Here is a 25,759-nt window from a genome sequence, read left to right on the forward strand (position 1 = left end):
GCATTGCATCTTGAGACTGCCCACCAGTATATCATTTCAAAAATCCAATTGCACTCATAGGCCACAAAAGGATGGGAATTACTTATCTAATGTAAGAAGAAAGAGAGAGACAGAGAGAGAAAGAGAAAGCAAGCAAAAAAGGAAAAGATAGGCTCTCTTCTCCCGTTTTTGCTTTGTGTGATCAGTTTTCTTTTCAGCCAATGCTGAACTCAGAAATAAGAGAATAGGCTCCACTGAACTCAATACTAATTTCCAATTAGATACGCACAAGATTGTACTTTTCAGTTTTATTCACTGTTACGTTACTGTATCATCAGGCATGCTATGCTTTTATGAGGATCATTGCCTTGCTTTTTTTCTTCTAACAGAGGTTACTAGTAAAATAATCAGCAAGTTTCATATAATAAACACCAAAGAGACAGCAACAGTTTGTAAAGGAAGGAAAGATATTAAGATAAAGCATGAGGATAGTATCTGAATTCCAGCAATGCTTTTAAGAACTGCATGAGCTCCTCTGATCTCTACCACACAGACTAATGGACAGACTCCCTAAAGAAATTCACAGTGAGCAAATGTAAGGTCCCAAGAGCTGGGAACAAGGGCAAAAGGTCCATTCCAAAATGAGTTTATTTCTAGGTCAAAGGGGAAGATCAGTACATATACAGACCACAATACAGTGGCTGCTAATTAAATCAGAAATTGAACACTGATAATCTTAACAGTGAAAATCCAAGACAATGTTACCTCATAGCAGCCAATATTTCAGCAAAGTGCAGGCTAGGCCAAACTGTACAGGTAGTCCTTGACTTATGACCATTTGTTTAATGACCAAAGTTACAACGTTGCTGAAAAAGTGACTTACGAGTGGTCCTTGCGCTTACAACCATCGCTGCATCCCTGCAGTCACATGATCAAAATTCAGGTGCTTGGCAACTGGCATGTATTTGCAATGGTTGCAGCTTCCCAGGGTCATGTGATTGCCACCTGCGACTTTCCCAGGGGGCTTCCGACAAGCAATGTCAATGGGGGAAGCCCAATTCACTTAACAACCATGACAAAAAAGGTTGTAAAATTGGGCGCAACTCACTTAACAACTGCTTTGCTTAGCAATGGAAGCTCTGGTCCCAATTGTGGTCATAAATCAGGGCCTACCTGTAATGGAATGCTGAGCTGCCCAAAACAATTCAATTGTCATATTTTAATCTGAGGGAAGGGGCAACCAGGGCAATTAATCTATACCTCATCTTCTTTTAGTAATATTAAAAATATTTATCCATGATTTTTGGTTTATACAAAAAGGCTGATATCTAATTATTATCTGTCAACTATTACAGCAACAGCTTTATACAGCTATACAATATTGTTCTTACCAGACCAAACATTTACTCCAAAGCAATCACATGCAGACTATTTCAAGTAACAACAGCTATGAAGTGTTGCCATAAGCAACAGAGAAAGCATACGTTGCAAACATTTTGAATCATACCAAATTCCTAAGTATCCACTGAAATTCAGAGACACGCACTCGTCACTTAAGTAGGTTTGTTCTACATATCATTCCATCCTCTAAAATATTATCTACAAATATTCTTTCTGTCAACACAAGCAGTATTCTTTGTAAATTTTACTACTGATTTTCCTTAAACCACTTGTTTCTCTATTCCCTGCAGGGCTGTCTTCATTAAGCTTTTACTCAGAGCACAGATAGTCCCGAGGTTACGAACACCCAGTTTATAGTTAAGAATGGAATCTACTGTAGCAAAATTTGAGTTAAATACACAATGGTTCAAGTTAAATACACAATAGTTCAAGTTAATTATACAATATTACTTATACAGTATTATATAGAATACTGTACCTGCTTACATACAAATTTAACTTAAGGACAGACCTTGGGAATGGAACTCATTCTTAAACTGGGGACTACCTGCATACAATTGTTACAATCTCTATAGGCCCACTGTGACCCCTGTAATTTGTGCCGATAGAGTTGTTGTGACTTGGGTGGCTTTATAAACGTGACTTACAATAAATATATACACATCATGAGGCCTAAGGCAAATTATAGTTCCCTTCTATGTGCATGTATGCACATGTATGTGTGTACAGACAGCTTCAGTGTCCCAGTTTCATGGTAATAAATTTTGAACCTTTCTTAAAATATTCCTCTTCATCATCACCTCCTCTCTACTTTTTTCTCTGATTCACAAGCTACATCCTCAAATTATCATAATTACCTGCACCCTGTCCTTTAACAGTTTTCATAGTGGCTAACAAAATCAGACTAAAAAAATATTTTATATACTGTACATATACATCTTAATCTGTTCTATTCAATGAGCTAGTCTCTTGCTTAAAAGATTTATTGCCACAATCTATTTTTATAGTATTACAATATTTTACTATTCATTTATTTTGCTAGATTTAAATCCCACCTTTCCTTCAAGAGCTCAAGGGGATTTATATGGGGATCTCCACTCATTTTATGCCCATCACTGTAACCTGGTGAGTTTTCAGGACTAAGTTTGCACCTGAACCTTGATCTCCTTGCTTGTAGTCCAACACTTTATTCACTATCCCATACAATTTCTCTAAATGCTTAAAAATAAAAATACTTTAATGAGGCTAGGTGTTCCAACATATTTATCACACCTGCCTTAAAATTAAGCAAAATTCTGTCATCTTGGAAAGTACTTAACTAACAATGGCCTTAACAATTCTTTGTGAGAAACCATAGTAGCATTACTAATATTGCCAATTAAATACAGGTAGTCCTTATTAAACTTCCACTTGTTCATCAACTGTTCAAAGTTACAATGGTGCTGAATGAGGGGTACATATGATGGGTCCTCATAGTTGTGGCCATCGCAGAGTCCCCACGGTTATGTGACTGCAATTTGGGCACTCAGCAACCGCCTTGCAATTATGTTGCAGTGTCCCATGGTCACTTGATTGCCATTTGTGACCTTTACTACCAGCTTCCAAGCAAAGTCAATGGGGAAGCTGGCAGGAGGTCACAAATAGTGATCATGTGACCATAGAATGCCACAACTGCACGGGATTCTCCTAACAATGGCAACTAGGAGTGCTGGAACTGCTGCTATAAGTTGATGCAGTCATGTGACATCATGCCTTATGACCATGTCATTTAACAACAGACTTCCAGGTCCCAATTACCGTTGATAAGTGAAGACTACCTGTAGTAATATTTTATTAATAGCCTCCATACATTAAGAACATAAAACTATTTACTTTTAAGTAATAACAGTAACTTTTAGACTTTAGATCTGCAATATGGTTTGCATATTAGTACATGCTCATAATACACATAACAGTAGGAACAGGAATTATTCAACAAAGAAAGTAGTAGCAGAATGCTTGATTTTAAGTTAGATTCAGGCAACCAGCCAGTTTTTAAAACTTGTATTTAGTTTGAAATCTTTTTCTAATTACATTGCCTTGTAGTCACTTAAATGAACATTATTAAAAAATGAACTCTTAGTAATGTCTGCTGGAGAAATACTCTATAGGGAACAGATATTTTATTCTGGGTAAGAAATTAATATATGAGAACAGATTAATATTGAAAATTACTGACATTAGGATTTAGAGCTGCAAAAGGAAGGGGAAAATACAGAACATCAATGCATAAGGTATACAATAAAACTATTTGAAATTCTAGATATCAAACTTTCTCCAGAAGTGTTTTTTTTCTTTTCTTAATTTGAGATGTGGAATCGTAAGAACAGAAATAATTTTTGTAAGCCATTCACAAGGCCCAAAAAATTCCTTTTGAAAAGTGAAGATAAGCATCAACCAGAACAGAAAACTCTACAAATCTCACTACAGAGAGTCTCCTACTTACAAATAGGTTCCATTCCAAGGGGCTTTTCATAAGTCCGTTTTGTTTATACGTCCAACTAAGTAAAAAGTACTATAAAAAGTAAAAAAAAAAGAGGAGGCGGCAGGGCAGGGGTGTGGGCAGAGGAGCCCTGTCTTCTGCTGCCAATGTGAGGAGTGATAGCACGCTGACTGTGGAGAGCACAGTGGGACAAGCCAATGGGGTGTGGCGCACTCCATTGCTAGGCGAGGCAGGAGAGGTAACGGTGGCTCCCTGGGCAAGGGGGGAGGCTGCGCAGGAGGTGCTGTTCAGGGTGGTGGTGGAACTGGAGGAAGCAGAGGGATGAGTGCAGGCACGTCGTGCACTCTGCAGCTCGTTGGAAACTGCTGGCCCTTGCAGGAGAAAGGCTGAAGACTGCAGCCTCCAACGAGTGCTGTAAACTCCAATGCAAACCTCCAACCTCCCGGAAGGGGGGAGAAGGCGGGAAGGGGTTAGTTTCCGGCACGCTGCATATATGAGGTTGGAGATTTGCGTTGGAGTTCCTGAAAAGGGTTAGTTTATTGGGTGAGGCAGGAGAGACGGTGGTAATGGTAGTTTACTGGGTGAGGCAAAGGGGGCGGCAGTGCGGGAGCCACCACCATCTCTCCTGCCTCACCAGGTAAACTAACTCTTTCCAAGAACTCCAACTCCAACACAAACCTCTAATCTCCCAGAAGGTGGGAGAAAGCGGGAAAGGGCTAGCCTGCGGTGTGCCAGAAACTAACCTTTTCCTGCCTTCTCCCAACTTCTGGGTCCATCTTGTTTATAACAGTGAAAGTTCACAACTCAAAAGTTTGTAAGTAGGGGACTGTCTGTATATTATTCCACACTGATATAATCTCACTTGAAAGGAGGCACATATAAAGAATTATACTGATGCTAAAGAGGACATAGCTTAACAAATGATATCTAAGCATGCCAAATGAACTCAATAGCACTGAAGAACAGAATTACCATTTCCTTACCCAACCATCCCCCATCTCTCTCAAATAAATTTGGAAGACGTGTGAACTGTTAACAGGCAGAAAGGGAAAGGAAACTGTTTTACAAAAGGGTATCAAATCACAAAATGCTGGATAGAGGCCTATGTCTCTCTTCCAAGCTGCTTTTTGTAAACAAATCATTGTGCTCCCTTTTTTTCCTATGCCATATGTATTCCAGTAAAAGTACCTTGGCACAACAGCATTATGCCTGAGCAAATCTTTACAAGCATTCTCTCCATGAAGTGAAGTTTGTATCTTCAGTCAAAGTAACTACTACAATGTTTAATAGGAATTTTAAATAGTTGACACTGCAAACCACAGCAGCAGAAAAGGTAGAAGCTTCCTTAAAATGATATATCCAAGCATAATGGCTACAATCAGACTGACTGACAATTCTGGGAATTGTACCCCAACATAATTAGAAAATGCCTGGTCAAGGAAGGCTGATATAATATTGATCTGACAGGCAAATGTAGCTTGATATACCAGAGCCAACAACAGCTTTAAAGATAAAATCACTTTATCTGCAATATACATCACAAAACAGGCAACAATGGAAGTTTTAACCAAAATTAGGAATGCCATATGAATCTCCCAAATCGAACTTCCAATAAAAATACTGATATTCTACTAATACTGATAATTATTCTGAACCTTTCTTACATTCAATTCTATTGCACAGAGAAAAATAAGCAAACAGATGTGTATAATCTTGTAGAAATTTAAAAGAAAGGAACAATCGGAACACTATTTCTCTTAGATATACATTTTCTTCTAAAACTAGAGATGCAGAATTTCCAGAAATGTTGACACTGCTTTTTGGAAAAAGGAAATGCTTTACAAACATGTCATTCCTTCCTACATTTAAAATGTAAACTTAAAAAAAAAAAATCAAAATATTGAAGTGTAAGAATTATGATTTACATTGCTTATGGAAATATACAGATGCAGCAAAATTTAATATATTTTAATTTAATATATAGAATTAACTTTTACCACTATTACAGCACTTTGTTCTTTCTTTAATCTCCTGCCTGTTAAACCTAATGACAGATTCTTGTGGCCAGAAAGGGAGTTTCTTCTACCTCTGAAATCTTTAGACTTGCTTTGTCTCCTAAGTAAAAGGGGTAATCAGTTCTCTGTTTCTAATCCAATCTGCACAAAAATAAGTGGACTGCTGCCTGTTCCACTATATTCCCAATCCTTTGAGATTTACCTATGCTGGCAGGAAGTTAGGAACAAACCCACACAAGTCCCCAGTTTAAGAACAAGTTCCGTGCCCAAGGTCTGTCCTTAAGTCAAATTTGCATGTAAGCCAGAATAGTATTATTGTAGAATACTGTATAAATAGTATTATATAATAAACTTGAACCGTTCTGTATTTAACTTCAATCATTGTGTATTTAACTTGAATTTTGCTTCAACAGGCTCTGTTTTTACTATGGGTCGTCCTTAAACTGAGTGTTCTTAAGCTGGGGACCATCTACACTAACCTTTAGAAATGTGAACACAACAGCCACATGGAAAAACAATTACTACTTCTTTTCTTGTATGAATGTAAGTTCCTCTTAAAAGCAAAAGTGTGTCTTTCTCTTGATGTACTGTTTGTCTTCAATTCAATATAAATTCATTTTGAAAAGTAAAGCTTTTAAAACAGGAGTATCTTACCTTAGACATTTTGTTCATCTTTCTGAAGTAAAATACTTCAAATATGAAATAGGATGCAGGGAGAGTCTCTCTACCGCCATTCTTTTACAACTTTAGTCACAGCTAGTTTAACTTGTCATTTAAAGTTAAAAGCAATATGAGCTGGACTGAAGGATACTTGAGTAATATGCAGTATAAGTAGTTATAAAAAGTAGCAGCATCTAATCAACTTTAGTGGATATCAAAGAAGCTAAGCAGAATTGGACCTGGTATTTAGATGGGAGACCACCAGGAAATCCCATTGCTGTAGGCTCTAGTGGGAAGTTGAGAAATATCCCCAAAGTCACAAACAGCTAATTACTTCCATATAGATGCCAAGGAAAGAACACAGATGTAGTCATGCACACTAGAAATTGAATATGACTCAAGGGAATATTTAACTTAAGTAAGCAAAACAACTGTTTTCACTAGTAGCTTGTACGACCCAGGATAACTTATGCACACTGATTTTCAGACCAGGCATTACTCTTCCTCTCCTTTTAAGGTATACGACACATTTATAAATTAAACACAGCAAGATGAAATTGAAACGGTGAACTTAGAACAATATCAGACATACATTTCCATTCAACATGCGCATGCGTCCTGCTGCTGTAATGTACATTAAGGTAGACTTCACAAGAAAGAAAACTGTTTGGAAAAGCAATAATATCTGTGCACTTCCTCTAGGAAGTATGAAGACATGGAGAGTTGAAGTGCAAAATCCTATGGAAATAATGAAAGAACACAGATCGATTTAATAAAAAAAATCACTAATAATGACTATTCCAGATTACCTTTATTTTCAATTATTTATTATACTAAATTCCAGTTAAACACAGAACACTGCTCAGACATAACTGTTGCTGGTATGCAATGGTATGCTAATAACCAGCTCAGGTTAATAGGTTTTATAAGTTTTTTTATTTTTCTTTTTGATGTAAGACAGAGGCAGATAGTACAGTAATACCTCGGTTCATAAACGCTTCTATTCACGAACAATTCGGTTTGCGAACAGCAGCGTTCGCAAAATTTTGCTTCTGTTTGCAAACTCCACATTGGGTGACGAACATGTCCCACAGCCATCTTCCCTGCTCTGACACGTGGTCGTGGCTTCCTCTAGGCAAGATTGCGGTTGCAGACAGACACTTGCTGTGAAGCTTTTTGGTGTCACCTCAAGCAAGGTTAGTGTTCTCTCTCTTCATACTGTACTGTACTATACTTCATTTCATATTTTTGTGGTTTAAAAAAAAATACATATGGTTCAGAACAGATTAACCTTATTTACATTGAACCTTACGGTGAAATTTGATTCGGTTCGCAACCATTTCGGCTTGCTACCAGAATCGTGGAACGAATTAAGTTCGTGAACCGAGGTACCACTGTATTCCCACAATGATGTAATACCTTCCAAGCTCAAAACCTGACCATTGAAGTAAAGGGCATAGGGAAGTCAGTTCAAGGCATTCTGCTGCCAGGCTAGTAAATTTATTGCTCTTCTTGTATTCTTTGTTATGGGAGAGGTCAAATTCATAAATGGAAATGTAATTGTTTGTTCTTTGTGTTGTGTGCATGTTGTGTTTTCTTATTCAGGCAGGTTGTCAAATGGAAAGTGTGCATACTACAGATAATGTTGCTATGCTGTTGAACGTTCAGCTTTGTCTGCTGACCCTTGCAGAGTATATTTCTACTGTCATGTTCTCTATGGGCTGTGCTAAAGTGAATCTGCTGCAGTTGCTTCTTTGCTGCTTTCAGTTCTGGTTGTCTGTACAGGCAAGCCAGGCTGCAGGAAAAAAAGTTTATTTAACTGTTTCTTCCATTCTTTACTATAATAAATTTTTAAAACTCCAGACCAATTTTTCATAGATTGGAAGACAGAATTCAGCATGGGCTACCAACCTACCTACTTCTGTGGCCCCAGAATGGAAAATGACAACAAGCTTGTTTTGAGTTTTGTTTCTTATTGCAGGGTATTTGAAATGTTCTTGGTTTTGTTCTAGTGGAGCACAAGACACTCAAAATATGACAGAATGTTTCAAGTGGGACTGCTTTATTCCAAAGTAAGAGCTTGTGTGTGTGTATATCACTACAACAAAGGATTATTTGAGACATTTTACAACACTCAGGTGAAAACTGCAAATTTCTCTAACTCCACATGCACACATTTACAAGAAGATACAACTGGAAGCTATTTGTTAATTATCTGTACGGAGCAAAATGTACAGAATGTTCACATGACATTTGGACAAAACTGATTTCTTACTTTTCTAGGTTTAATTTCAAAGTGCAACAGCTCTCACGTATTTTAAATGTGTTATCTGGAAACTGGCTCAAACTTCTGTTTATAAGTAACAGAGAAATTACATAGCAATCACTCATTTGTTGACACTCATGAAGTCTGAGTTTCAGCTGTTAATAGCTCAGCATGTTAAGCAATACCTTTTGCCAAATGAAAACTAAAATGCATTTCTGACTTCAGGATTTCCAATAGCATTCCAAAAACTTTCCTAATATTCCTGATATGTTTTTAAAATATGCATAAGAATAGATCTGTAGATTTCTCTCAATTCTATGGAAATACATCTGCTATGCTCAAATATATGCCATAGTATGCCAGGCCTGCAAAAAGCTATTCACCACTTGTGAAGAGAGTGGCAGTGGGAAAAGAAGAAAAGATTTTAGCTTTAAACTGAACAGAGAGAATAGTTTATACGATACTTCAAGATCAGTCATTTTTATTTACAGTGGTGCCTAAAAGTTTGTGAACCCCTTTGAATTTTCAATATTTCTGCATAAATATGACCTAAAACAAGAACTGTTCTCCATACATCTTAAAACTAGATAAAACAAACCCAATTAAGCAAATGAGTCAAAAACATTACACTTGTTCATTTATTTATTGAGAAAATGATCCAAAACTACATATTTAGGTGTGGCAAAATTATGTGAACTTTTGCGTTCAGTAACTGGTGCGCCCCCCCTTGGGCAGCAAAAACCATAACTACAGGTTTCCAATAACTGTTGATCAGTCCTGCATGTTGGCTTGGAGGAATTTTAGCTCATTTCTCCTTACAGAATAGCTTCAACTCAGGGAGGAGTCACATGAACTGCCTGTTTCAGATCCTTCCACAACATTTCTATAGGATTAAGGTCAGGACTTTGACTTGGCCATTCCAAAACATTAACTTTCTTCTACTTCAACCATTCTTTGGTCATACAATTTGTGTCTCTTGGGTCATTGTCTTGCTGATGACCCATTTTCTCTTGAGCTTCAGTTCACAGACAGATACCCTGACATTTTCCTGTAGAATTTGCTGGTACAATTCAGAATTCATAGTTCCATCAATTATGGCAAGCCGTTCTGTTCAGAGGTAGTAAAACAGGCCCAAACCATGATACTGCTACCACGTTTCACATAGCCAAAAAGTTCTATTTTGGTCCCATCCATCTACATAGCCTTCTTCCAATAGCCTTCTGGCTTAACCACGTGATCTTTTGCAAACTGTAGATGGGCAGCAATGTTCTTTTTGGAGAGTAGTGGCTTTCTCCTTGCAACCCTGATATTTGCAAGAGAGTCCTTTAGTTCCGTAGACATTACCCTGGGGTTTTTTGACACCTCCTGGAGTATTACATGCCTTGCTTTTGGTGTAATCTTGGTTAGTCAGCCACTCCTGGGGAGGGTAACAATGGTGCTGAATTGCCTCCATTTGTACACAATCTGATAGTGGACTGGTGAAGTCCAAACTCTATGGAAATAGTTTGTAACTTTTTCCAGCCTGGTGAGCATCAACAACTGTTTTTCAGAGGGTCTCAGAAATCTCCTTTGTTTGATCCATGACACACTTCCACATACCTGTGTAATGAAGATCAGACTTTGATAGTGAATACCCAGAATTCTGTTATTTAAATAAGCTAGGGCATCCCACACTCACACCTGATTGTCATCCTATTGTTTGAAACACCTGAATCTAATTTCCCCTTCCAATGAACTGATAAATTTAGAAATTCACATACTTTGCCACACCCAAATATGTAGCCTTGGACCATTTTCCTCAATAATTAAATGAACAAGTATAATGTTTTTGACTGAGTTGTCTTTATCTAGTTTAGGACTTGTATGGAGAACAAATCATGTTTTAGGTCATGTTTATGCAGAAATATTGAAAATTCAAAAAGGGTCACAAACTTTTAAGCACCACTGTAATACAGTAACTTTATTAGATCAATATAAAATGTTTTTTAAAAATGTAATCTGACAAATTTAAGAATTTATCAGTAGAAATTCAGATAGAGGGAAAAGAGGAGCTGATGTTCCTTTCTACTTTTCCTTCCTCATTTTTGCTTTGTTTACATTTTACTGTAAACAGAAGATTTGCTCAGTCTGAGTTGTTTTAATGAAAGCACTATTAAATGTGGATTTTATATGGCCAAGAGGACAACCTTCACTTTCTGCCTTGTAATTACACACAGTATACGTCCTAGACCATGAGACAGACAATATAAGTCCTCCAACCTGCATACTAATTGTTCCTGGCTGCTTGTTTCCATTGCCCCATTTTCCAAACTCCAGGAGGGATAAGGAGGGGATCATAGAAAAATAAAAATTAATCTGACAGGCTCTCTGAATTGAATTATTGGCACAAATGTAATATCCATTCTTGAGGTTTATATAGTATGCCTGCATTTAGGTAGTTATGTATTGTACATACATACTATGCTTGTATCACATTTCTATGACTATTTATAATGCAAGCTGGAGTTGACTAAGAATTCCAAATTCTGGATCAGGGAAAGTATGTGCAGTACAAAGAGAACATGCTTATTTTCCAGAAACTGAATGCCAGCAGTAGAATGATCACTGCCAGCTGGTTTGGCCATCCTCCTTATTACAGCACTTTAGCGTCCCACTGACAACTACCAGACAACACAGGAATTGAAAATATATTTTAAAAATGAAAAGGGAATAGTAATATATACTTCGTTCTCTGAATTTACAGTATTCTGCACTAAGTTTCTAACAGCCTCTTGAACGCAACATAAAAAATGAGATGTCCTGCAAAGCAAACAAAAAGAACAGTCCAGAAAAAAATGTAAGGAAGTTAGTCACAGCTGGTTTTAATGCTTTTGATTTGCTGATAGCTTACATCCAACAGAGTGAAACTGCCAAAAGCAGGCCATACTTTAATTGCTATGGAAATGGTATTTAAGTATATTAAGCTACTTCTCTCCCACCCTCATATTTATGCACCTAAAAAAAAAAAAAAGATTTAAGTTCTCTTTACAGCATATCAGATTTTGGAACTATTCATAGAAACAGCCTAAGAATGGAACCTAGAAGGATTAGCAAAGATGTTCCACCCACGACAGCATTCAAATAGTACAGAAGCCAGCACTGATCAAGAAACTCCTTTTTACATTCCAGCAATAGGGTCAGAGCTCTTTCACTAGTCTACAACATCAGTAATTATCAATTTATACTCCAAAATCATTTCTACAACTCTGTTCTTTTAAGAAGCTTCAGGAGTGGGATTGTAGAAATTTCTTTTCTCTGTATCCTGTAACTCACTGATATGTCAGTAGTATCTATCTGGGCAGCCTGATCTTAATGCATCTTTTCTTGAAAATTAACTTTCAAAAAACCCATTGGATGTTTACCTGACAATCATACATAAGGTTCTAGTCATAAGAAGTTTACAGAGGAGAGATTTCCAAGAAATACAGACACTTAGGTGCTAAAAGCAATTTTGTCTCAAGGTAATAAATTGGTTGTGAGAAAAGCACATTACTCAACCTCCACATTTAACCAGTGAGTACAGTATTACTATAAAAGTATTGTTTCTTCATTAGCTAACACAACTGCAGTAGTCATAACTACTGTGCAAGTGTGCGCATATATTGTGGGATCCCAGTCTACAGAGGGTACAGTACATATATGACTCCCTCACCACCCAACCAGCTGTCCTTTGTATCTTAAGTGTACTTTTTACATACTTCTTGGAAGATGAGCACTTATATCTCAGGATTATAAATGGGGTAATGCTCAAATTACTTTAACAAGATTTAGAAGCTTACATCCACTTAACAAAAAGAAGCCCTCCCAATGGTCTTTATTTTTGAGTAGAAATATATACTGTAAATTCAATGTTAAGTACACAAATAAGGCTATCCTATTCCATTCATATAACTATAGCCTGGAATATTAACATCATTTTTCTTTCTTTGTTTTCTCCATTATTCTGAATGCCCAGATTGCCCAGGATAGACACTTATATCAAGCCTAAGCACCACCCATCTATTTCACAGGGACAGGAAGTTGTGTTACTGATGAAGCAATGAGCTTGAATAAATGTCCATCTGTATATATGTATTGAGAAGCAACCTTTTTGAAATTTTATGGTAAGACCTATTTCCCTGACCAAAGATCTTATTCATACGTTTCTGTATTTGTTCCTAGTTTAGATTACAGCTAAGCAGGAAATTATTTTTAAAAATATTAATATTCAATCAACCCTAACTCAGATTACTCTATGTACATGTATTACCTACATTTGCACTAAAATGTAAATAGTTCAAAACCTGAAAATAGCATGAAAAACCCTCACTGTAATCTAGAACAAAGGCACCTGCTCCCTTTATTATTAAAAAAACAGTATCACATACTTGCAGCAATGAATCAGAGATTAATATTCAAATCTACAATAAGTTCATTTTATTTAGGTATATTGACTAATATAAAACAAAAAGTAAGCCACTGAAAAAAACATGAAATTAAGTTTTATAGTACTGCAGCATACAAAATATGCAAATTGCACAACTGTGGTAATGATGGCAAGAATGTAACAAAATTCTTAAGGCACTAATAAAAATGAAGGTGAAAACTTGAAAAATATTCAAATTTCATGTGCATATTACATATACATGCATTTAACACTGGGAAGGAAATTGGTTTTTTTGCCTTTCCCCCAACACTAATAGATCCTGGCTCTTTTTCTTCCCCTCTCTCCATGCACATTCCTACACCCATTAGGAAAACACTGGCGACAGGACACAGTAGTTAAAAAGAGCAATGACTTCTTCAGTCGAGAATTCCACACACAAAACCCCCCATTTTTTAAAAAGTGTTTCTGTGTGCTTTTAAAGAAGCATTAATAATGCACTAGATTTACCCGTTGAGAGTATCTGGTTTCAAGGAGAGGTATAAAGGAATAGGATTCAAATACAATCCTTCTTCCGCGAGAAAATGAATCAAAACACTTCTGTATCACATATGATCTGCACATACACAACTGTACCACATTAAGGACAAGCAGCAGCAACGTGTGTCCAGAACCAAATCTTCTTTCCTAAACACTCCCGACTGCGAATCACCAACACTTGGAAGCGGCTCCGGTACTCCCTTTAATTTTTACGCCCCTTGATCCACGTCGATCTAGTTCTAAACCGAACACCCCGATCACACGCATACACAGTGCGTTACATGCTCGGAAAATGGGGAGGAAGAGGTTCTCTTCCACACAGATCAAATTAGGTGGGGAGAGAAGCGAGAACGAGATTTCCTACTGCTGTTCACCACAGTAACCCCCTTCTCCCTGTTCGGGGCCTAGAAAAGGGGAAATTAGAGCGGATGTGTCATGTTTAAGCTCCCTTGTCGCCTTTTATCCGCCTTCCTCCATCCAGGAGCAAAGGGGGGAGTGTCTTGTTACTACCTCCACTTCGCTCTTGCCTCCCAAACGCACGCACGCCCCGGGCAGGCCCCATGTATTGGCGGAGGATATTTCATTTCTCCCCTTTCTTCTCCAGCCCCCGGGAGGCTGCCCAAGGAAGGGGGCGGCCCGGCCCGCTCCCAGGGCGCGGAGGGGACCCGGCGACCGCCTGCCCAGCAAGGGGGATGCTCAGCCCCGCTCCTCGCGGGGAAGAGTCCCCTCCGGGACGGAGGACCCTTCGCTTACCGATAACTCGGGGCTGTGCGAGTCCCGGTGGGAGACGGTGCGGATGACGCCGGCTCTCCAACGCCCGTTCTCCGGAGGCTCCTCTCCGCCGGCGCCGACGCACAAGAACCGCTTCCCCACCAGCTCCGGCCGCGACTCCACCATGACCGCCATGACGGCCGCCGCCGCCGCAAGGCCGCCCCCCGCCTAGCCAACCGCCCAGCCGCCCTGCCCGCGTCGCTCTACGGGTCGCCCATGCCTGGAGCAGCCCGGCGGCAGGAAGCCGAAGCGGGACGCGAGAAGGGCGACCGTGGCTGCGCGCGGCCGACCCGCGTCTCCCTCGCTCCGAGCTGCGCGCCCCAGGCAGCCGCTCAGCCGCCGCCGCCGCCGCGACCAGGCTGACACAAACACACGGAAGGGAGGGGACAGCGGAGGGGGCGGGGGAGCCGCGCTCCGAGAGCCGCGCTGCGGCCCCGACCACTCCGCCCACATAAACCCACTGCCATGGAGACCGGCACAACGCGCCGTCTCCCTCCGCCAGACACAAACGCGCGGCGCGGGGCGGGGCGGGCCGGAGGGGAAGGGGGAACGCGGACGCGCGCGCGGCCCTGCTGCCCCGCAGGCTCTGCAGCTGCGGCGCTTCGGCTACCCTCGGGCAGCGGCGGCTTCTCCCGTCCTTCCTGAGGGGAGGGAAAGCGGGGGAGGGGTCCTGCCTCCGAGAAGAAGTTCCCCGTTCCAAAAATAAGGAGCTCTTCATTCCTGGAAGGGGGAGGGGAGGCCTCTGCCCTGGCCGTCTGAACAACGCCAGTGGGAACGCAGCGCTTCCACCGGCCTCCCCCTTCCCATTCCTCGCGCGCCTTGAGCCCCTCCGGCGCCACTGGAAGCGAGCAGCTGGACGTCGGGGGGGGGATTGTTGCAGGAAAGGCCCAGAGCAACTAGCTGCGATTCTCACTCCGGAGTTATGGGGGGGGAGGGCGACCCGAGGTTGCCCCCAGCTGTGGTTGCCTTGTACTGACAAGGGCAGCAGCAAGGCCCGATGGGGATAGCTGTCGGGCTGATGGCTCTTTTCCTGTTGCTGCTGCCTCTTGCCTTAATGTCATCATAATATATATTACAAGCTGCTCCTTCTCATAACTAATAAGAGGTGCTTATTATTACAGGGCTGATCTGGAGTTTGTTTTATTTTTCTTCAGTGCTTTTCTCTCATCTCTGCAGGATGACTCACGGCGGCTGAGATCACTCCCTCTCTCTTTCTCTTGCTGAATGAAACACCCACCCAGGGAAAATTCCACCTATCCAGAGTAATGTTTTCACACTGAACAGAGCCTTTCCATGGTTACTGCACCCTGGTGATGCTGCTGTGGCTGCTGCAATTGGAAAGACTGCATCAGCCTTGGGAAAGCAAACAGAATAATCAAGCTGGTTAACGTGGTTGCTTTGGAAAGAACTGAGGCAAAATACTTCAACCTGTCCTGACAGGTTGTAATTTTGGTTCCAGATAAAGTGTCTCCCTTGGCTAAATCCTGCCAATGACTTTTAGGGACAGATACACAATAAAAATAATGTGCAGCCAAAGGAATTCTTAATTAGCACAAAGTAGGACTTAACTATTACACTGGACACCTGTAAAGATCCAGTTCAGTCAAAAAAAAAGAGCAAGTATTAAAGCTGTCACTAAACAGGCTCTTGTGGGCTAATCTAGAGAATGCTGGACTGCACCTTTCCATGCAATCAAACGTGCAATGTTTTATCCTTTGTGTGTCAGCACAACATTCTAGAAAGCCCGAATTCAGCACCAGTATTGTATAAAAGAATAATATAAAGGCTTACAGACAGGGAGCTAATGTAGCCAAATGTCATCCCAGAGATCCCTATGGGGGATCAAGGAGGAAATGCAGTAGGTCCAGCTCTCATCAGTTCGCTTTCCTGTAATGAACAGGACCCCAGATATGCTGCACAACAGCTAAGAGAATAGGTCAGACAAAAGACAGGAGACAAAACAGGAAAACAAAGCTATAACTCCTGGGTTTACTGCTAATCATGGGAACAAAAAAATCTCTGAGCAATCTGGCTAAACCTGTGAACCCACATGTAAAGGGTTTCTTAGCCGCATATTAGGGGAATACATGAAACAATGTGTTCAGCTAAACTTCTAGGTGGCTTGTGGTCTGACTAATCATTTTGGTTCTTTCAGGTTTTGCTGGAGACAAAATCTCTAGGGGACTTACAGGGTGAGTAGGGCAAACCTGGTATTCCTTGCCCCTTCTTGTACTACCTGTACACCAGCCCACCCTGTCCCGTCCTTCCCCTTGGCTGCTCTGCTTGAATTCACAAGCAGCGTATCTGGCCAGCCCACCCACTCCTTTCCCTGATCTTCACAGTGGCTTCCTTCCCCTTACTGCTGCACTTGAATTCAAATGTAGCACATTTTTCTACCTAGTCTTTCAAATGCCTTAGTTTCCATTAGTTTTTTTTTATCTCCCCTTTTTGTCTCCCACTCTGAGTACCCTTCCCAGGTACATGCCTGGGCCAAACATATATGCACCAGCTCTGGGCACAGGCAAAATATGCATGATTTGGTCCAGGCACAGATCATCCAAAACAGGCAAACCTGCGCAGAGAACTTTTTGCGCATCACTATTGCACATGAACGCAGAGAAACCTTTTTGACTTTTGTCTTTAAAAAAATCGAAATTCAAAAAGCTTCAGATATCCAAAGGAGTATCTCATCATTAAGATTACAAGCAGATATACAATAGGCAGAAAACTGAATCCCAGACAACAATCACGCTAGCAAATAAAAGAGGTTACATTTTTGCCAGGGTCAAAGTGGATCAATTTGAGTTTTAGGATAATACTCGTATGAAAGTTCTGTAATGGAGATGCAGTCATAAGATATGCAGATGGTACATTATGAATAACATATGTCCTGTTTCCCCCCCCCATCCAAAAGGCAGAAAGAATATTAAATGGTAGCCATAGATTCAAATTACAGTTCAACCATGGACTTAATTAGGTGGCCTTGGACAAATCAATAAGCTTTCGTGGCATACAACAATAAGGGGGAAAATAATGATGACCTGCTTCAGATTATTATAAAGCTGAAGGAGCTCTTGCAGTTTGGAAATTAATTGTGTTTGTAATATATCCCTAGATTCTATTTGGGATGAAAAAAATATTTGAATTAACAAAAAAAAATACCAACACTAGTGTCTTATTAAAATGATATACAGATATGTTTTATTATTAACTGCCTTTAAAAGTATGATGCTGCATAATATAAAACATAGATTAATAAGAACTATTTAAGCCTCCTGCAGGCTTACATTCTCAATTTATGTGTATAATTTAAGTGTGCCATTAGAGGCTGCCTTTTTTCTTATCCCATCCCTCAGTCATGATGTTTTAGCATAACCTGTTGTGTGTGGTTAGTATACACTTCATAGCCAGAGACTAATGGTGTAGTTCTATACTTGTCTACACAAGTAGCAAGTCCCATGGAGTGTGAAATATAACCAAAGAACCGGGCATAGGACTGAAGCCTGAGCACTTGCAGAGTATTGAACTGATCCTTGAGAAAGGAGTTAATTTAACTACATTGAGGTTGCACAATATTAAATGCAGATCTCCAAACTAGTCATATGCAACCCTACCTCACTCATAGGCTCTAGCTCTCACCTTGCATGGATTTAGTTGTTAGAGCTTAAGGCAGCACATCTAACACTCCCTAGACCAGTGCTTCTCAACAGTGGCAGCTTGAAGATGTGTGGACTTCAACTCCCAGAATTCCCCAGCCAGCACGAGAGTTTTAGTTCACACATCTTCAAGCTGCCACCTTTGAGAAACACCACCCTAGACCAATATTTTCTATACAATACAATATCCCTGTGAGGTAGGTTGGGATGAAGGAAAGTCACTGGCCCAATGAGTTTCATGTTTGAGGCAGCTCTTGAGCCTGGGACTCCCTAGCCCAGCACCCTAACCACTACACTATGCTGGCTGAATGGGTACAAAAGATCAGGAACACATACCAATTCATCTTACAGAAGACAGGAGAGGAGAATGAAACTACACATCTCTAAAAAGCAGCACAATCCATTATAAAAAGGATTCTAGGTGCCGGTCTCCAGAGCATCACTGCACAAAATATGTACGCTCACAGAGAAGCATACTGCCATTTATGTATTTTGTTAGATTTATATCACACTTTTCCCCATGAAGTCAATGTGGCACTTCCTCCTCCAGTTTTTCCCAGGACAACTCTGGGTGGTAGGGCTAACAGAGTGTCTGGCTCAAAGTCACCAAGTTTCCACAACTGAGGGTGGACTCAAACTAGGTTTTCCTGTTCTAGCCCAACACCTTAACCACTATACCACACTGGTTCTCTTATGACTCACAATCATTCCTCTCTGAACTTTTGCCCAATTTGCTGTCAGTCAGCAGGACTGCCAAATATCTAAAAGTCACCAAGAGCAAGAATAAATTAGGAATTGTGAACATCCATGTGGCAGTTTGCTTAACTTCAAAAAAATAAAAATTCTTTATCCTCAGAATATCTGCTGTACTTTGTGAAGCAACTGACTTTTTTGTTACCCAATAAAGAAATCAAGGCTTATGAATATTGCTTGTTTTCTTTGTGCCAAATGGTTTTGTAATTCATGAACTACAATTGATTAACTGATCAAATCACTATGTGGTCAATGCTGTCAATAACTCAATAGTTTTCAACAGCATGATTCTTGAAGGCTCAAAAATAGAAACACAACCATTAAATCATACTAACCACTCAATCACAGGACGTGGAAAGGATTGATACAATTATGCTGCCTTACAGCAAATTCCTCACTTCCTTCAATAATATACCAGTTGTATATTAATCATCCATTCATATACCACACAAGATTATTCCCTATTATTTCTTATCCTCTATTTTTAACTAATTCACAATTCTTGTCCACTGCAAGATTTCCTAGTTTCACTGAAGTAGATGAGAATTTCTATTTCAGCAAAAATATAGAATGGGCAAGGGAGAATTTTATGCAGTCTCTACCATGGTAATCAGTAAACATAACTGATGTGGATCAACAAATACTGAGCACACCCACACAGGAGTATTTTAGCTCATGCTGCTAAATAATACAAAGATAGTCACTGAAAAGGAAAGCAGGACAAAGTAACAGAACTCACAGGTTAAATACTCTACAAAGCTGGGGGAGATGTAACAAGGAATTGTAGACAAAATACATTCCATTTAGCTTTAAATGGCTCAAAAATAACACCCAAATCAGCTGAAATAAACAACTGTACAGCCTACAACTGTACAACTATATTTTAGTCAAACATGTTATGCAAACCCAGTCATTGAGGTTGTTTATGGTTCTATGTGGTACAACCCCAAACAACTAGATTAATTCAGTTAGCCATGGCATCATATTGATTTTTAAAAGCTATAATATTTCTCAGTGCCAAGTTACTCACATATTCACTTGAGTCAGTTTGCTAACTGTTTAATGCAAGAGAGATAAAATTTAAACAACAGGGTAGGAGGGACTTAAAAACCCATCTTTTAACCTAGGCTTTATTATAATGTAAGGATTTTATGTTGTTGGTCTATTAATGTTTATATGTGTCTCTGTGTGTATGTACATTTGTGGGTGTGTTTGAATATAATATATAATATAATAACCAGTTAGATATTTAAAATGTAAACTGCTTAGGAAAACCAGTTTGGTCTAGTGGTTAAGATGTTAGACTAGAAGCAGGGAAAACTTAGGTCCAAAGCCAGCTGGGTGACCCTGGACCAGTCCCTCTCTCTTAGCTGTAGGAAGAAGGCAACAATGGCAGACCGCTTCCGAAAACCTTGCCAAGAAAACTTCAGGGACTTGTCCAGGCAGTCGCCAGGAGTCAAGACTGATTGGGCATCCAATATGTTAAGCAACTGCTACGGTCATTTGGGAGTGGGTGCCATATAAAACGTGCAAAATAAAACATTTTTGTAACATTTTGGTTTAACATATTGGATCGATCTAGCCAATTATAGCTTATTTAAGACATTATATTTAAACTATGGCTTAGCATAATGTCCTCAGCTTGAAGCTATCAGGAAGTTGTGGGAACCACAAGGATGATTTCTGTATCAGTACAACATTTGGACTAATGCCAGAGCTAGCAGACCTTCTGTGGCAAGGAAGTCACAATACTTCTCTTCAGGTTTAACTCCAGCCTCAAGCCATGGGAACTCACTGGATGACTTAGGCCAGTCATGGTCTCTCGGCCCAGCCTACCTCACAGGGATGTTGTGGGGAAATTGGGGGTATGGAGTGCTCTGTATGCTACCTTGCACTCCTGACTGAAAAGCAAGATATAAAACCAATAAAAAATAGAATAAATACAACATTTTCAAGTGGGTTCCAAACATTCTTCATCCTTACATAATTAAATAATTATATATCATTATTATATATAATTATAATTATATATAGCCTTGGTGTTTTATAAATCATTGTTTATGGTTTATTATTTTATAAACAGATCCAAACAGTTTATTCAACAAACCATGGACTAATATGTTGTATAAGCTTTCCCAAGGCCACCTACATACTTCACGTGTATTTAACCCTATAGTTTTGTGATCGAAAATCAACATTCTCGCTGTGGCTTCTTCACAGCTAATCATCTTGCAAATTCACCATAACCTGGTAAAGATCTTTTCATTTAACATAATTAGGTCCTGTAGACCTGTGTGTGTGTGTGTGTGTGTGTGTGTGTGTGTGTGTGTGTACATCTCTCTATATATACACACACACACCACTATGGAATTCAGCTCGGCTTAAAGACTACTATGGGACTATTTAATTCATTTCCTTTCTTTTGTCACCAAATCTGATTAATCTGCAAATGACCTTGAAACTTTCCCTCCAACCCTTGGGTCCAGCTCTAATGAGGACATCTGGCAGCCTCATGCTGATGGGGGATGAGATGGAGAAAAACAGAGAACCTAACACATCCATAAAACCTGTCTTTAATATAGCCCTAACAAAGCAGGAACCTTAATAGGCTGTCGGAGAAGAATGAAGGAGAGAAGTGTTCCTGCTTTCTACAGGCCTCATTCACGGGGCTACTCTTCTTTTTTTGGGGGGGGCTCCAATAACACCAAATGGAAGTAATATACTAGTAGAGCCATAAAGCTCAGCTGCCATGGCTACAGTCCTGAAACTGAGCCACGGTGAACTCTCCCCTTCCTTTCCAGATCATGTTTCCCTCAGAAAAAGCAACTTGGGAAGGTTTTCCACTGCAGCAGGAAGGTGCTTAACTCTGTCGCTGCCTTTGTATGTACAAGAACCGTTAAAACAGACACAGAAGGTAGTGGTTAGCAAACAAAAATAGCATCCAAGTGAACAGAAGGAATAATACCGTTTGCCACTTTCTTTAAAAAAAGTAAAACAGCTTAATGATTTTTGCCCAAGGAAAACAATAAAATTGCACCCATAAGAGTTTACAAGAGTGTCCCCCAGTTGCGCTGCAACTCACTGATCACAGTCAGGCGGGGCCACGCTGGCTGTGCGTAACAAGAGCTGCACTCAAACTCAAGCCGCTAGGTTAATGAAGGCTGCTCCAAATAGATTCCTCAAATGTTACTGTAGTACAAACAAACTAACCTAATCTGGTTAATTAAATGTCTTGGTTTGAAACTACAGTTCCAGAGTCAGACAATGAAGAGAACATAAGATGCAAGACGAAAGGTTAAAAGATCTGGATTTCTCTGCTGTCTCCATCACATTGTTCTTGATGTTCCCTAAGCAAATAATAATATAATAAACTCACGGACGTGAAGAAAACTATTTAAAAGGAGTAGCTTTACAACATAGAAGAATTATAGGGGCATATTATTTTACGATGCACGTGACTGTTCCAGCACATGCAGACTTCCAGCTGCTTCAGCCTCTTCTTAGCCTGTTTTGTCTTCCTTATGACCCCATTCACACACCATGTTGAACTTAGATCAACATTTATTGTGGTTTGGGGGCACAGTTCATCTTAGCCTATGTTCAGTGCTGATGGCTAAGAACATAATCCTAGTAAATGTAGATCACCACTAAATTTAAGATTAATTCCATACTGACTTGTATGAAACAAGTAACCTCATTCCCAACAATGCTGGGAAAGTATATTAAATATATATTCTAAATATATATTTAATACAAATACAATATAAATCTTAAAATATATTTATTATTAAATCTTTTGCTGATATCAGGACTAAAATGATGAGGCTTTATGGATTTGTTTATAGATAAGAGATGGGATATGGGAAGAAGAGATCATTTGCTGTATTTTAAGAGAAAGTGATAAGTTACTAAAATTGTTTATTGTTTATACTTGTGATGAAGGGAGAAGTCACTTCTTTATATATTTCTTTTCTTTTTCTTTACTATATTCTTATTTTTTTCTTTTCTATTTCTCTTTCTATTTTTTCTCTTTTTCTTTTCTGCACCTTTTATGTTTTATTCTTTTTTAGTTTGTATTAGTTTTGTTGTAATTGTAATCTTTAATAAAATTACTGTATAAAAATATAATTTTCTAATTGAATTTGGAGTTATATGCAGGTCTGTTTTGATTCTTCTGTTTAATGAACTTACTAAGTTTTGCCGCACTTTCTATAGTGAAGCTCAAATATTATGAAGCATCACAAGATATTAGTAACAAAAATGGCATCTAATTACTATTTGTATTAATCTTTGCAACTATCTTTTAAAATGTAAATGCATTTTTCCACAAAGAATTCAGTTACCACGGCAATAAAGGCAAAAGCTAACTCTAGTCGATTTCTTTTTCCATAAGAGCAACCCTTACATATAAGAATCGTTTCTCTGTTAGAAACTGCTGTGTGAAAGATGTAATATATTACCCACAGAAATGTACATTGCAAAACAAGTTTAACAACTTAAAAGTAAAGCATAATTTGTTGTTGCTCCTTTCCTGAGCAGCCAGAAATGTAGCACCACCCTTTACAGGTTCAGTTTCTATTGGGACACAGAACAAATACTGGATATTTAAGCTGCCTTTGTGATAACCTGCAACAGTATGACTGGAACACAAAGCAAAAAAACTACAATGAATCTCAAAGAAAGTTCAATATTCACCAGCATCCAGGAATCCACCGGCCACTTTGCAAGCCACCAGAGTTTATCTATCCTTTACTTCCCTGCTTATTAATCCCTCTTAATTGTGAAGTTCCGGCCTGCTTTCTGGTTCAGAGGACCCTAACACAAATTTCAGTTGTTGGGAAACAACAGCAGGCTATTGCCCTTTTGTTTTGCTTATGGGTGATGGATCCCCATGACAAAAGAAATGTTGCACTAGACAGGTCTTGGTCTGATCCAAGTAGATAAAGGCTGTTTTCCCATCACATTTGACCTTCTAATCTACCTTCCAACTCCTACTGCTTAATTTTTTTTCCTTCATAAGCCTTGTGTGAAACTCTCTCTCACCAAATTGGCTTTGCTGCTTCTCTCAGACCAACCACATTGTCTAGCTATTTACATGGGTGCTCCTTTTCCTTCCATATATAGGGAGGATTAGGAACAAGCCAAGACTTTACTGCCAAGGCGCACATAGCTTTCATGCCCTGTTAGAGTCTCTCTAGGGTATTTTTATAAATAAACATTCCTAGAGTAACACGGACTCCAGCTTACTTCACCAATTTGTGCAACTAAAAGAAAAAAGTTGGGGTTTCCACATTGGAGATCAAACATTTTGCACAATCTGTACAGTCAATCCTCTGTCTTCTCATATTACACAGTAAATCCTATCATTCATAAACAAATGAAGATGGCTTACTGGAATATAAGCAGCAAATAATCTACTGTCCCATCAACACAAGCTATGACACTGTGTGAACACACCCAGCTTTGATTCATTTAAGCACATGTAGGCACACACCTGCCCCAAAGCGTTCACAATCCAAAGTAGCTGCTCACAGGAAGGCAAGAAAGAGAGAATTGGGATCAGCTGACTCATTCTGGGGAGGGTTTAAAACCAGTAGCATTGGTGCTAAGCTGGGATCACTGAAATAGGGCATACGAGGGCTAGAAAATCTGAAAACAGGCTATCTTTACATCTATCACTCCAAAGAGGGGGGCTAATTGTACTAAGATTGTACTAACGTGAGATTATGTTACATTAGGTCAATAAGCCTATGTATTAGTTTTTGGCTTAACAACTATGGTTTTATTTTTCCAAAGACAGCATACCAACAATCCTAACACCTCTCTACTTGTTATAACATCAGATTAATATGTGATTAAAATACTGGATTAGGACTCGGAAGACCCAAATTCAAGTCCTCCCACAGGATTAGAAGCTCCCAGGTGATTCTGGGCCAGTCACTCTCTCCCAGGTCAATCTATTTTACGTGGGCTTCAGTGTAAGGGTAAAATAGAAGAGTCTGTATATACTGCATTTAGCTCCTAGAGGAAAGGCAGGGTATAAATTTAATAAACAAAGCAATTTTCTCTCTGCAGATTACAACTTCATCCCATTTAAGAAAGTGACTGACTTCAATGCCAAACCCGCTTTTCCATTGTTTGTTTTTCTTTAGCCAAGATGCTTTAAAAATTAAATTATTTTTGCAACCTTTACATTAACCTATTAAAGAAATTGCCTTAATATGAATTTCAGTTATTTCATAATGTGTTACCTAGGTAGTTGAAATCTCATAAGAATTTACCATATAGATAGGAGCATACATTTTCAAACAACTGAAGTCATTAGAGTCCCATCTCAAGAGTCCCTCACCCATAGAACTATTTGAAATATCATTTGATGTGAGGGTTCTGTAGGACAATTATATGAGATTTACATTCAGATACAACAGCCTAGTGAAATTCATGGCATATCATACATGTACATACATACATACATACATACATAAATACACAGCATATCATACATGTACATACAGGTAGCCTTTGGAATTCTAACCTTTTCTGGAAGCCTCAAGCTACTCACAGAATAATAGCAAATGCAGAGGAGCCCAAAACAATTATCACAGGAAAAAGCACCATTATGTTTTATAAAGGAAACATTAATTTTAACATAGTCATACACTGAAATGAACCTTCATTCTAAAACATTGTATTCTTAAATATCAGTCTTCATGCTATTTGTCTTCTACTCATCTATTATTGTCTGAATAGAGGTAAGCATTACAGGTGACAAAAGGATTCCAAGACCCACCCACAAAAATACTGAGATCCCATGGTGACTCCTAGCTTGCAAGA

The 25,759-nt window shown here is 39.3% G+C and overlaps 1 protein-coding gene across 3 annotated transcripts in view; it reads right to left on the reverse strand.

Moving 5' to 3' along the window:
- The window catches only part of JMJD1C (jumonji domain containing 1C), a 149,119-nt gene that overhangs the window by 121,994 nt on the left and 1,366 nt on the right, over positions 1-25,759 (reverse strand). Inside the window, exon 1 of one of the 3 annotated variants that reach the window (XM_088144294.1) lies at positions 14,499-14,883. The exons of 1 other annotated variant lie outside the window; for it this stretch is intronic. In XM_088144294.1, the coding sequence (XP_088000420.1) occupies positions 14,499-14,651 (153 nt within the window). In that variant the 5' untranslated portion in view covers positions 14,652-14,883. Of the gene's footprint in view, positions 1-14,498; positions 14,887-25,759 lie in introns of those variants that run through there. One more of the 3 variants, XM_088144297.1, reaches the window with a different exon arrangement.

Source organism: Python bivittatus, unplaced genomic scaffold, assembly GCF_059951505.1.
Source record: "Python bivittatus isolate LINGU-HERP-01145 unplaced genomic scaffold, Pbiv_v1 ctg000400_np1212, whole genome shotgun sequence".
Classification (NCBI taxonomy): domain Eukaryota; kingdom Metazoa; phylum Chordata; class Lepidosauria; order Squamata; family Pythonidae; genus Python; species Python bivittatus.